Genomic DNA, 14,867 nt, shown 5'->3' with positions numbered 1-14,867 from the left:
CTTTAAAAATGCTTCTAGTTGACAAGTAGAAATTATGTGTTAGAAACGTATTATTAAAACACTGTGAGGAGAATCAGTTGTTTATGATCCATGCTCCTGAGAAAGAGTGACTTTTCTACTTATTCCTTGTTGAATTCTCTATTTAGCTTGTGACTACAAAGCAAATTGGCAGTATGTTGTCGCAAAAAATTAAGCGAGAAATAACAAAGGAAGGTGGGAGAGGATAGTGATGGAAGGTATCTTCAGGTTCTGATTATAATATATACACACATATGTATATGTATATGTAAAATCATGATACACACCGATATGCATGTGTGTGAGACCATTACACACACACACACACACACATATATATATGCATATAAAAAACCATGATAAAATAATGACATTTGTTCCCATCATATGAATTTTTACTATTTGGAAAGCACTATGTAAAATTTCAAAACTTTATGTCACAGTAAACATCTTTTAATTCCATTTCCCTCTAATGTTTTAAATTATCCTTGTATTAACTTTATACAAGAATATTTGAGGTATTGTTGTGAGATGACAAAATTGAGCAAATGAATGTGTTTATGACTTCATAGGCTTATCATTTTTTTGTGATGAAAACACTTAAAATATGCTTTTTGCTGCTAAGCTACATTTACTATAAATAACTTCTTGAATGGAGTTGGAGTAGATCTTTCACCAACAATAAAATAAATCATGTTACTTCTGCCTGGTCATTTAACAAGATAATGGAACTCTTGGAAAATGAGAAATTGGTGGTCTTCCTAGGTTTTTTTTTTCATGATGTAGTTCCATAGGCTCATGGGTTTCCCCTTCCACCCTTCACCCTTCCCATTCCCTCCCCCGCTGTCTTCCCATATATCTTTACATTAGTATCAGCAGCAGTCACCAGTCCTCCATTCTGATATTTCAGTGTATCCTGACATTGTAGACGTAGACAATGGTAGGAAGCACAGCATCTCATTGTCAAGATATATGCAGCAGTTTCATTGGCAGGATTTCCATAGTAACACCTAAGTATTTCTTTTCTTTACCCCACTCCAAATGGAAAAAGGAGAAGGAGGAAGTACATTTGTATCCATCTCATGATAGAATGTGTACTGTGTGGAAACATCATTTGCACACAGTGTCTAAACTGGCTTCTTCTCTTTCAGAATGACTTTGGGGGCCACAGGAGTCTGGTGAATAAGTGGACGACCTTCCTCAAAGCCAGGCTCGTGTGCTCAGTGCCCGGGCCAAATGGCATCGACACACACTTCGATGAATTGCGTGAGTAGCCGGCGGGTTGTTATGGAAGACATTGGCTGAGACTGTGGAAACAAGAAAATTGCAACTTTCCCCAATTTTGTTTTCTGACAGAGGATGTATTCCTGATGAACTCTAAAGATCCTAAAAACCCAATTGTGTATGGAGTGTTTACAACTTCCAGGTAAATGCCTGTTTTCCTACCATTTTGTCGTAGAAACTTCATCTGCCTTACAAACTTGCAAATATCTGTAACTAGCAAATATTTCTCAACAACCGAGGATGATTCAACCTTTGGCCTTCTGTATTCTAGTCTGTGGTATGACCTATGGAGTTCCTGTGATTGTATTTAAAATCAGTTTTCACAAAGATACGCTCACTATAAATAGCATTACCACGTTGAAGAAGTTGGCATACTCTGTGTAGAACTTAGTCTTACACTTTTGAATGAAATGGACAATGCTGTGCTCATGGAAATAGAAATCTGAGTTTCCATAAGAGCATGTAACACCACGGACCAGGATGAGGAAACTCACTCTAGAAGCTGTTGTGTGCATAAGTAGGACAACTGCCTTTCTGTCTCTGACCATCGACCCTCTGATCAGTTGGTAAATGAGTGAAACTGAGCAAGAGCTCATGTGCATGTGAGGAAGCAGTGACCGAGGTCCCGCCCACTCCCGTTCCACCCAGTCCCTTTGACAAGCTCTTCTGCGCATCTCTGGCATCCAGTAAGTATTCACAGATTCAGAGAAAGCCGATTGTCCACAAAAAAAGCTATTGAGTCATTTTGGGCACTTAAAAAAAAAAAACCATCAGCGCTGCTACCACCATTCGGTATACTTGAATTATAAACATTTTAAATTTCTCAGATCAGTAAACACATTCTCCTTTTTTAATTTTAATGCAGATTCCACTTAGATTTTTACGGACTACCCTGAAATCAAGATTGTTACAGTAACTATTCTAAAACATAAAATAAAACCTCCAACAAAAAAAATTGTGAGCAATGACAAAATCCTGCGTTTTAAACCTATTCTTTCGTGCACAATGTCAGACTCTAACTCGGGTTCCTCTGTTCCTGCTCTGCCCCTCTGCTGTCCTCATGTCTCCAGTTTCCTGCCTCCCTTCTTCCCTCGTCCTGCCATCCCTCCTCCTTCTCCAGGCTCCTGAAATCCGGGAACCAGCAGTGGTCTCCCTACCAATACATTCAGGGTAGTGCTGACATTACCAGCATTGGCTGAAAGGCACACACACACACACACACATGCTACATTGATATTCTGTATAGACAAAGATATATATTGATAAATGAATCAAATGCTTCGAAGAAAAATAGTTTCAAATAGAAAAGAAATAAAAACAAGGTGACCATGATAGCATAAAGGAAAAAGATTAACTTCAGAAAGTTAGCAAAAAAATCTAACAATAGAAAAGAGACACATCAGCATAAACATTACATTACAAACTCTGGTATATCAAGTATGTGTTAATTTATATTTATTACCCTATGAAAATACTAATACATTCCATATATATTTATTGAGGTGCGCTGTGAGTGAGTGCTGTGCAGTTTCTAATAGACATAGCAGAAAAGAAATTAGATGTGGCCCCTTCCGTCACACAGTGTACATTAGCAGTTTCCAGTGTGAAACTTTAGGTAGCTCATGTTTACCATCTGATCGTGGTTATATATGCTATGGGAAGAAATTAGTTAAAAGATAAACATCCCATACTGTAAGAGTGCGCAACTCTTTTCATAAATTTACTCAGCAAAGTGAGAATTATGATAGCTCAGTTTCAAATTTACAATTGGTTTCAATGACATAAAATAATAAAAATAATAGAAATAATGGCAGTAATTCTCCACTTTCACTGGACATATTAGCTGCTAACTTAAAGCCATTTCTGTGTTGGAAAAAAGATGATTTTAGATGTCTTCTCAAAAACCAACTCGGTAACTCCTGCTTTTTGGTGGTTTGGGTGTTCAAAACAATACAACGTGACACTCATGGTTGTCTGCACCTGTCTTACAAAGTGAATTCTTAAACATCTTGCTTGTTTGTAAGTTTTGTGGTTGAAGTATTGATGTTTACATCTCAAATAGTTTGCATTTTGATTTTAAAATCGAATATTCCTTTGTAGAAGATCATATAGATGTAAAATTTAATGCATACTTTCTGTCAGTTCTGAAGAGCTTTCATCCATGACCTGTTTTCAAGAAATCATTTATTCTCATGCATATTGCTATAACATGTATGACTTTTAAGACACCAGAAACTCTTGCCAACTGTCGAGAGTTATCCAACATGGAAGAAGTCAGTCTGAGCAGTTCTCTTGCTTTGGTCTAACCCGGAGCATCTGTTGTGCTCACCATCTCTTCCTCTTCAGTAACATCTTCAAGGGATCGGCGGTGTGTATGTACAGCATGGGCGACGTGCGGAGAGTCTTCCTGGGGCCCTATGCTCACAGAGACGGGCCCAGCTACCAGTGGGTGCCTTACCAAGGCAGAGTGCCGTACCCACGCCCCGGAACCGTAAGTGGCTTAGGCGTCTAAACCATGAAGTCAATATATTTCTGTAATGGTCAATTGTTAGAAGAGCAGCTACAAACATAACACAAGATTCCAGACTGCTTCTCTGTGGCATCTCACAGACATGAGCATTTAAGTTTACAGCTTCCAATTATTAATCCCCATAACTTACAAAATAGCGACTGAGTGGGTGGCCTTTTTATCCCGTGGAATTGGTGGAAATGGCCTCTCAGTGTAATGAAGTCTCAGTTTGTATACTAAGTAGGAGGGAAAAAATCAATATTATCATGAAAGTAGATGAGGAATGTACTATAAAACATTGGAGGGGCGCAGGACTGGTACACGCCAGCCAACACTGCCTCTGTGCCCACCATCCTTTCCCTGTCCTGTTAGCCATCCCGGCACATTCATGCTTACAAAGAAAAATTAGGAACAATTTGGTGTTTGGGGTTTTTTTTCGGATCTTTAAGAATATAATTTATCTTACATTATTAAAAAGTTACACTTGAGGGCCCGACACAGTGGCCCAGCAGCTAAAGTCCTCACCTTGATTGCGCTATGCTAGGATCCCATATGGGCACCAGTTCCTATCCCAGTGGCCCAGCTTCCCAACCAGCTCTCTGCTTATGGCTTGGGAAAGCAGTTGAGGACAGCCCAAAGTCTTAGAACCCTGCATCCCTATGGGATACTCAGAAGAAGCTCCGGGCTCCTGGCTTCAGATCAGCTCAGCTCTAGCCATTGTACCCACTTGGGGAGTGGTTCATCGGACAAGGGTCTTCCTCTCTGTCTTTCCTCTATGTATATATCTGACTTTGCAATAAAAACAAAATAAATCTTTTTTAAAAAGTTGCACTTGAAATATAGTCCTAAAATTCTTATCATGATTTTTTATTCTGTTTAATTCAAGCAAATTATTCTATTTCTTTTAAGTATTTTCACAGAGGATACTTCTAGTATTTTTGCTTTACTATACTGCCAATTTAATTTTGAGACCATTAAATACTTTGTTTTCACCAAGGTTAATTTAGTTGATGAATTTTCTAACCAAAAATCCAAAATAACTTTCAGAACAAAAAGAAGGCTGAATTATGTATTGATTATGGTAAATCAAAGGGGTTTTACACACACACACACACACACACACACACACACACACACACACACACACACACAAGGTGTTTGCTCTTCTTAATGATAAACTCTTTCCTGGTTGGTAGGCAGTTTCATATGCCCCTAGCTCATTAATAGCAGGATGTTCTAAATATACACAAAGCCTCTGCAGGCTCATGTCAACAACCCTGATGAAATCCATCCCGAGATACCGTGCTACTATTTCGGGCTATGAGAGTGAATTCATGTGTTTTTTCTGAATTTGTGACTAATCTCAAAAGTTAATTGTTGTTCCTATTCCACTGAGGAGGACTCTGCAGCCAGCAGAGGTTAGACAGTCAAGAGGGGTCCCTGTGGGCAGTGGAGTAACAGTGTGCATGCCCATCCACTACGCAAAGGTAACTGTCAAAATGTAGGAACTCACCAAGGGCTGCAAATGTGAGAGACAGGAGGCAGGAGGCGCTTGAGAAGACACCTGAGTCTGCATGTGCAGGTCCCTGGGATGCAGGTGCTCATCTCCCAAGATAGCACCTGTGTGTCCCCCTCCTGCAAATACTGCTGCAAAATGGGACGAGTCATCTTGAACCAATGTCCTGGCACCATGGCATTTCCTCTGTGTGTTTAAGATGTGTTTATTTCTGAAAGTCAGAGTTAGAGAGAGGGAAACACAGCAAGAGAGACAGAGAGGGAGGAGAGAGAGAGAGAAATGCTTCCATGTGCTTGCAGGTAGCTAGATGGCCAGGGTGGGGCCAGACCAAAAGCAGGACCCAGGAACTTCATCAGAGGCTTCTGTGTGGGATGCAGGAGCCCAGACATTTGGACCGTCTTCCACTGTGTTCCCAGGCTGGAAGCCGCGGCCTGGCTCAGAAGTAGAGCAGCCAAAGGAAAAAACCCCGACGTCTATATGGGATGCCGGTATGACAGCAGCCTTATGTGCTGTGCCACAACAATGTCTCCCCCATTCTCTTTATTTTTGAGTATAAACCTACGATATAAGTAATATTCAATGGAAAATAAAAGGACAGTCAGGCTACAGAGTAAGAGAATTTTTAAGACAATAATCTAAAATAAATCTTCCTTTTATTTTCAACCGGATATTTCTAAATTTTTGCAAGTGTTTTTTTCCTGGCAGTAGACAAGCAAGGAAACAATTTGAAGTGACAGGAAAATATTTTATTTTCTTTGCTACATTTACATAGACATTGGAAATTCTGTTATATAGTAGATAGCTTTATAGCTTACTTAATAAGAACAAAAAGAAAATTCTTAAATCTTTTATCACAGTACTACTGTATTACTGTGTGTATGCTTATATGCATAAATACATATACGCCTCTGAAGGTAGGTATAATCCTGCCATTTTCAAATCAGTTTGTTTATTTCATCTCATACATTATTAATGATTTTTCCAAGGTAACAGCAAAGACAATTGATTTCTCATTCTAAGCTGCTTGTAAGACCAGGGATCTTCCTTAATTACATCTGCCTTGCGAGCTCTTACCTTAAATGGCAGAAATTACTTAAGTCTAAGATGAAAAGCAACAGATTAGGGTCCTGTGCTGTGCCCCGTGAATGATTATCCTACACCATACAACATGCAGGAAAGAGACGCAGGAAAACCTTTCTTTTTCTCATTCCTGCCTTTTTCCTGTCCTTGGCACACTAGCCTTCAGGGTGCCATGACGTCATGCTGACCGTGCCCGCTCTGGCTCCGAGGCCACTGTTCCGCCCGGTTAGGATGGCCATGTGAGCGGGTCAGTTTCTGAGACTTCTGCAAGCTGCTGAACACTTCTTTTTAAAGCTGATCCTTCGTTATTTAAAGTCATCAGCACTACATTTTCAGGGTTAGGTTAACATTAAAACAATCTGTAATACGGTCTTACAGTTTGAAAGCAGCGTTTTGTTTTAGCATGATGTCATAGTAAAAAATAAACATATCCAAGAAAATCATTCTCTGTGTTTCTCTAATGTAATGATTAATTACATTCACTTGTAGCATGTTCTATTTATTATGTCAAATGCTTCATCTATCACATGAATAAAACATATGGTGGAACCACTAATAGAAGCTTCAGATTCCTCCTGTACTATGAATTCATTATATGCATTTGCAGCTTTGGGTAAGAAATGATAATGTAACTAAATCCCATTGAGAAATGATATATTTGGGAAAAATATACTGCATGTCATAACTAATAATTTAGGTAGCCCATGATGAAAAATAACGTTTTCATTTATTGGCTATCTATCTTTCGAGTCCTAGAAGATTGAGGTCATGTGTTATTGTGTGATTGCTAGTCCTAGCCGTAACATTTTAATTCAGGAATACTCTTCTCTTTATCTAAATAGTGTCCCGGTAAAACCTTCGGCGGGTTCGAGTCTACGAAGGACCTGCCTGATGATGTGATCACCTTCGCGCGAAGTCACCCAGCCATGTTTAACCCTGTGTTTCCTCTTAATAACCGCCCCATAATGGTTAAGACAGACGTAAACTACCAGTTCACACAAATTGTAGTGGACCGAGTGGATGCAGAAGATGGCCAGTATGATGTCATGTTTATTGGAACAGGTAAACTTCGCAACTTCCGCTCCACGTTTTTTTTTCTGTGATTAACTGATTAAGTATACTATGAACCAAAAGAATTTGTTAGGGACTTTGAAAGTATGATTCACCTGTGATAAATGGCTAAAAGCCATGAATATTGTATGACTATTAATGTGGTATATATTTAGACAATTCGAGGCATCATAGTTTAAAATAAATTTTCAAGAACAGGCAGGTGAGTGCAATCAGGTAAGTTGATCACTCGGTGAACAATCAATGCTCTTGGTTCTTACTTGAATTGTAACTCTAGACTTTAGAACAAACATGTATGGCTCAAAACATGCCTGAAATTCTAAGGGCCTTCGGTAGTGGTTCCAGAATAAGTGCAGGCAAAAGTATGAATTTTAAAGTTATCATAGGATATAGATTATCTAGTAAAAAAAAAAATACCCACAGTGTTTCCAACATTTAAGGAGAAGAGTGAAAAATTCATCAGAAAAACAACAAAATCGATTCAGTAAAACTAACACATACATTCCTATAGAAATTTAGTAATATGTTTTTTACTCCATGTATAGGAACAAAATTTTTGCAAAATTTTTCAGAATGAATTTCATCCTTATTATGATGTGTTATTCGCACCCTCCTCCAAGTACCAGTTACAACTCTGAAGCTTGCTACTTAGGGTCAAATTCCAGGGCAATAAATTCCTAGTCTCCATTAATGTTGTTACGTGACATAAATCAGCGGGAAACGGAATGAGTGCTCCACCCAAACCTTGTATAATAACATTTATTTTCCCTTGGGGAGAAGCAGGGGGAAAAAAATGCATTAACCATGAAGAGACACAAACAAACAAAAATGTCATTAACTACGCCAAACGGCAACTTTGGCAGGTGCCTCCAGGAGTTAGAGTTGAGATGGAATTGTGCGATCCTGTGTTATCAGGTGTAAGCAGGTCAGGCTCCGAGCAATGCCTTAGTCTCTCGGGCAGGAGAAGGTTTCCGTATCAGGTCAGCGGGTCCCGTTGAGATCCATGGCTTCAGAAAAGCCAATGTACTGCCAGGATCAACTCGGGCTATAAACACCTTTCACAACTATATATTATTTAATGTCTAATTATAACAGAACCTCTCTGCAGAGCACCTAAGTTTGCTCAACAAGACAACACTTACCTTTTCTTCCGCTTGGTGAGAAGTGCTTGACTCAGTTACAGAAACAGGGCCTACCTCGGGGTGTCGAACTCCAGAGACCCAGTCCTGAGCTTTGCGGCCCGCTCTCAGACTTAACCTGTCTTTCAAGGCACCAGCCCTGTGAGCGTGTTGGATGTCTGACGATGTGGATGGCTCTGTGCCAGTCCAGGCCAGGGTCATCTGTCAGCAAAGTAAATTGATTACAGTAATTTTATCTTTTAACTAAGTTACACATCATAGCATATTGATCCTCGTTGAGTAATCCGATGCAATTTGTGTGAAATTGTTTGAAATACTACTCGGTGAAGCTTGATCCGGAGCAGAGATAAAGTCGTGTTTGGGGCACTGGAGGCCCTATCAGAGGCCCAGAGCAGATTAACCTCATTTTCCTTTAATCTTTTAGTGTTATGAGTAGCCTAAGGTCCTGTAAACATAGAAGGACCCTCTTAACGGAGGGCCCCTTTCCTTGCGAGGAATAAACGAGCCACCTTTCTCAGTTGTGCATCGGACATCATGTTGGTGCCTTGAAAAATGGATATCAATGCTATTGAATTATTGAACTACTTTTCTGTTTTAGCTCATTCTTTGTGGGAAGAGTTTCCTTCACAAATAATCAGGCTGTTACACTAGACCCAAAGGAACCAATGTAAGCCTGATAGAATTGAGTGTGTTTAATCAAAATGAGGATCTGGAATGCAGAAGAGTCCCGTTTTGAACATCCTGAGGCTGTGTTCTCCCTTCAGATGACAGGGACAGTCACGGAGGGCAGGGATATGAATGTCTTCACACACCCCAGGCAAATTCTTCAGTTTGCCTCTAGGAACAGTGAAAACTAGGCAAAAATAAGTTTTGGAATCTCTGTAAAATGTATTGTTTGTTTCTATAATTTAGAATACTAATTGTCAGTTGTCTTGAATGCTCTGAAGTTGCTTACCCATTTCCTACATTAAGGGAAAGCTGCTCTCATAAGTACTCCTCTGTGTTTTGAGAAATCAGGTTGTTGTCATTTCTCACTCACTGGCCACTGAGCATCCCTCAGGGCCTGACTGCTACAGGCTTACAGGTGACTGGCTGAGGGGCACGGCCTCACAACCCTGACCTTTGGGGCCGCAAGGCATTCCTTGCATTTCACACGCACACTTCGTCTTTCTGGTCTACCTGGTTTCATAATGAAAGTGGTAAAAGCTGTGCTTATGTTTTTTTCCTGAGACACCTGAGGTGAGGGATTGGTTTTTAATAACAACAAAATTATTCATCTGAACCAGCCAAAGGTCTGTTATCTGCTTCATGATTAAAAACTTCCTCAACCCTAATAGGTTTTTCTAATTCATTGATTTATCTTCTAAGATAGTCTTTAAAGTTTGTCTAGTTGCACAGATATACATGTGAATAGGCTCTTTACTTGGACTTGAACAAAAACATCAATAACAAACCGAGGTCAAAATGTCCTTTGTGGGCAAATTTGGTTGCACCCATCAGCACCCAACTTTAACCTGTAATCTTGTCTTTTCCTTTCAAAGATGTTGGGACCGTTCTTAAAGTAGTTTCAATTCCTAAAGAGACTTGGCATGACTTAGAAGAAGTTCTGCTGGAAGAAATGACAGTTTTTCGGGTGAGTACTGCTTAATTTCAAGTGTCAACAGGTTGGGTTGTAGGACTTTCCCCCAGGACAGCTGCACACTGAGTCGGTATGCACAAGCAGGCTAGCCAACCCTCCTAATTAGCTTGTCAGTTAGAAAGCCAGACGCTAGTCAAAATAAACCCTGAAACTTTCAGTGCTAGTTAGACCTAAAGATGTAAAGAAATATATTCCTGGCTCATAGTCTGTTTTCTCAATGATAAAATAGATGATTTACAGTTTATATTATTTATGTAATAAGTTACCTCAGTGAGTAGATGCCGTTCCACTCCTTAACCCTCACCCCTATGTTTTATGGGGCAATTGTGGCCATGTAGCTTCCAAGGATATATGCTGGGGAACACTTTCAGAATGATAGAGTAAGGAGGATCTTCCAATCACTCAGTCATTTTAAGGACTAATCATTCATGGTTTTCATCGTATATTCTTAACAAAATCATTTGCTCAAAGTGCATCATCAGTAGCAAATTCGTTCCAGATTCCTAGACTGTGAACTTTGGAATAGACAGTTAGCCCTTGTCCTGAGGCACAGGCGGCCAGCATGTCTGGAGGGTGGAGGAGCCGCGAGGAGCAGCGCGATCTGTGGGGAGGGGACGGCAAGGATCTGAGGTTCTCTGACAAACCCACGGCACAGGCTGTCTCTCCTGCAAGCTGGTGTCATGGAAGTGGTTTCAGTTGTAGCATTTCTAGACATAAATTGTTTATGAAATATGGCAAGAAATTGGGTTTCTATAGAAGATATGATTTAAATTTTTGATAAAAGAGCAAGGCTATATTGAGACATTTATACTGTAGAGCAAAGCTGAATTAGAAGAAGTTCATGAACAGGGAAATGGGAACAGACAGGAGCTGATCTCACAACTTCACATGATCCCATGTAGCACACCTGTGCCTCAACTAGCCATAAAATGAAGAAACTGAACTAAGATGTCCAGTCGAGTCCATGTTGAATGGTGGACAAAGGCTTCCTGAGGCTTCGTTTCACCCCCTAGATTTATGCCAGAATAGGCATTTGCTCTCATTATAGTATTTTAAATATAATGTGCAAGCCCCAAACGTATATTGATTCACTTAAAATTACGACTAGCCCTGAAGCATTTCACTGCTAGATTGTGACATAGACATTTGATTAATAATCAACTAAACTATGTTCTGGTGGAAAGAGTTGACATTTGTGTTTGGAACCTTTGACACCTCCTCCTGAGCTTCCCATCAGTAAAACCGAGGGTGTCGCCGGAGACGTGGAAGAGCTGGAGACCTGTGTCACACATGGAGTCAGCAGTGTTGCTAACGTAATTTTGTTGTTTCAATTCAGCTATGTTTTAATAGCCTTTTCTACTTATTCTTAATTCAAGTCTTCAAAGGGAAAAAAAATCATAATTCTATTACTATTTTTCAAGTCAATCACTTAGGCCTAATTTTGTTTATGTCTGGTATAGAGTATTGACTAATTTCTATCACTTGCCCTGTAAATTACCTCAGTGAGCAAACACACTGCTACTTCAGCCAACAAATTAAAGACACAATTATCCGGATGGACTGTGCTAACGACCATGGAGCCCATTTAGATTTAGCAAAGAAATTCGAGGAGTGGGTATAAAAATTGCTATCTCTTATCCATTGCTGTACCCCCTGAGCCTAAGGCACCTTCTCAACCGATGCTGTTCGGCTGAGTAAATGACTCAGCACCACCATGGCAAGTGCAGGTGCGGTGATCCAGTTACTCTGCTACTGTGAAGACCTAATTCTTTCTAGACCCTCCTACTCAGGGCTCTTTTGCAGATTCGGCTGCCACCATCATACATTACCAAGACGGGGTCCATTTATTCATTCAGTGGGAAATCAATATATATTCATAGCTGACGCAGCCCCAGCACAGTGCAGAGTGTTCTATGAACTATGAACATGGACCTTGGCCTCACCTAGGCTACATCCCCTCTGTTACATGCAGGAACTTTTACAGGTTTAATTTATTGTTAGTACAGTCAAACGTTACCTTGTGGAAGTGTGTTACGTTAGGCCATGACACTCTAAAAGTAATTTCATTGTGCTTTGTGAATCAGAACACTTGTAACTGGCAGCATTGCTGTCATCTGTATAATTTTTATTTTTCATATTCAGAAACTTTAAGTCTGCTTTTCCTCTTGTCTATATTCCTCTATAAAAGATGTAAATTTAGACTGTCCTGTTCAATGACTTACCTAAATTCTGAGATGTGAAAGCCAGCAATTGTGCAAGTTCAAGTGTTCAGTATCTAGTAGGTTTTGTTAATATTTTGCAGTGTCCACAGAACTACACTGTCAACTGTATGTCCAGCACAGATTGACATGGGTGTGAAGTGTAAGATCTATGTAAGATCTATGAGAAAGGCTGTCGGTCCCTAACCATTCAGTTTAGGTAGGCAGCGTCTTACCTGCATCTGAAGGATTGGATGCCAATCTAAAATGTTATGAACAAGTTATTTGTGACATGGAGTGCGTCTCCTTCCGTGGAACACTGTCGGGCTCTCCCCCGTCCTGTGTTATGTGTTACTGTCATTGTCACTTCTCTGGCACTCAAGTAGACACAAACATATTTGGGCAGAGTTTAGAGAAATATTTACTTTCAGCATTCTATTCTATCAGGCAAAGTTCATGCATATATTGTGGTAGAGCAATTGGACTATTTCACTGTCAAACTTTGTTTAATTTTGCAGCGGTGAGGGGGAAATCCCACAACACATTAAGTTGATGCAGCCAGATAGAGTTAAGCAGCAGGGAAATGCTACAGTTTCTAATGTCTTCAATTTTAATTGCACAAACCATTCCGTTTCAAATAAAATGGAATTTAAAAACCTCCACATGACCATCCAGGACAGTGACTGAATCCTAGATGAGACTCACACTTAGGGTCAGGACAGTATGTGAGATTCCCGCAGTTTGCTTTTTTTAAAGACATTTGATGTTAACCAGCCAGATAATTGCACTGTTGTGGCTTCTGTGAAACTGTTTATGATGTGCCTTTCTGCACTGAACAACAGAGGCTCGTAAACGTTACTGAGTTCAAGCCGCAGTGATGTCCACTGCCATCCTAAGGCTGGTGTCAGGGAGACACATTAGGCTAGTCACAGAACAGCCCAGTGATGTTTATTGTGTCAAAGATGCTTTTTATTCTGGATCAAATCTCAATCAGAGTACAGTTATATAAATATTCCTTGTTAATAAAACTTCTCATTTTAGAATAGAAATTTTAACCAATAAGAACTAAGACAATGTTATTACTGGAAAGACTTGATTTGACATTAAATATTCAAATCAGCCTGTCCATGATAGGAACTGCAATCCGGGTCTGACTTGTGTGTAAATTCGGTTGGGGTTGACTGGGTATGGCTGGGCACGTTTGCTCCATCAGGCCCAAGTTCCGTCATGTGATGAGGAAGACTGTAATGGGCGTTTCCTTTTTCTCAATTAAACTTACTACTAAACGGTAGCTGTCACTAAATAGTTACACAAATGAAAATCTTGTCTAAAACGCTCGAACATTCCGTGTCCATGCCTTCTTTTTATATGCTTTGCAGAGGATTGAAAAGGGCTGACGTGTGCTTTTACCCTAACTGCTCAGCGAGCCGTCTTCTTTCCAGTCCAGCGGTGGAGGGCTTTGCTGCCTAGTACAGCTGAGTGTTACATCAAGTTACGATGCAGTCAGGACAATGGGCTTTATTTATAGTCCTATTGACTGCAAAGGATTGCAAGGCGGTTACATCAATAACACATGCATTTTGAACCCAATTTATGCAATATTCCGTGAACAGCTGAGCAAACAAATGAGGGAGTTTAATTTTCATTCAAATGTAAAGCATAATTGATGCTTTCCAAAACCCCATCTATTAGCTCATTCTGAGGGCGCATCCATGTGTTCAGAATCCAGTGAGCTGTGTCAGAATCGCCTGGGATCAGCAGGTTCAAAAGCTTCGCAAGTGCAAAAGTTTAATAAGAACTAGATTAAAATATCTGGAAAAATGTGGTAAATTAGAGTCATAGACAATCTTGAAAAGATGCAAGGTTTTTAATTTCATTTTTACTTGAACACCAATTAAACTTGCAATTGAAACCAGTTACATGAAAAAATGCTTATGAAGCTGCATCTGTTTTAAATGGAAGTCATTCCCACCGCTAGCTATTTCTCAGAAAAAAATATAGCTTATTTAAATGCATGTCATCTTAATATATTGTCTATTAAAATTCAACCTCAGGCAGCATATGCCACATGTTATTCCAAACTGTTATTAATTTCCTGGTCTAAATAATAAATAAAGTTCCTTTAATTAAGGAATTCTAAGATTTTCATTTAAGATTGTTGACATCGTAACACGACACAGTGACCTCTGGTGGGCGTCAGAGTTTGCTTAATGTTTTATATGTCTTACATAAAATCATTACGTTTCTTCAGTTTTCTAAATATTTGGGTTTTATTTTGTCAATGCAGATGAAATATATGAATATTAGGTTCATTTACTAAAGGTTTGTGCACAAAGTTAACTCGCCCACGAATCCCACCAGCTGCGAGTTTCGACCTAGGAGGTGGTTTCCTGGCACCTTGGTTGTGGCAATG

At 39.7% G+C, this 14,867-nt stretch overlaps 1 protein-coding gene across 1 annotated transcript in view; it reads left to right on the top strand.

Annotated features, from left to right (window-relative positions):
• SEMA3A (semaphorin 3A) overlaps window positions 1–14,867 on the top strand; it is a 179,270-nt gene that overhangs the window by 138,845 nt on the left and 25,558 nt on the right. The window contains exons 8-12 of the mRNA XM_040964932.1: window positions 1,170–1,284; window positions 1,375–1,444; window positions 3,649–3,793; window positions 7,250–7,469; window positions 10,159–10,250. Coding sequence (XP_040820866.1) covers window positions 1,170–1,284; window positions 1,375–1,444; window positions 3,649–3,793; window positions 7,250–7,469; window positions 10,159–10,250 — 642 coding nt within the window. The remainder of the gene's footprint in view (window positions 1–1,169; window positions 1,285–1,374; window positions 1,445–3,648; window positions 3,794–7,249; window positions 7,470–10,158; window positions 10,251–14,867) is intronic.

The sequence above is a fragment of the Ochotona curzoniae genome, unplaced genomic scaffold, assembly GCF_017591425.1.
Source record: "Ochotona curzoniae isolate NIBS_2020 unplaced genomic scaffold, NIBS_Ocur_1.0 scaffold_3835, whole genome shotgun sequence".
Taxonomy (NCBI): domain Eukaryota; kingdom Metazoa; phylum Chordata; class Mammalia; order Lagomorpha; family Ochotonidae; genus Ochotona; species Ochotona curzoniae.
This window is presented reverse-complemented; position numbering and strand designations above follow the sequence as displayed.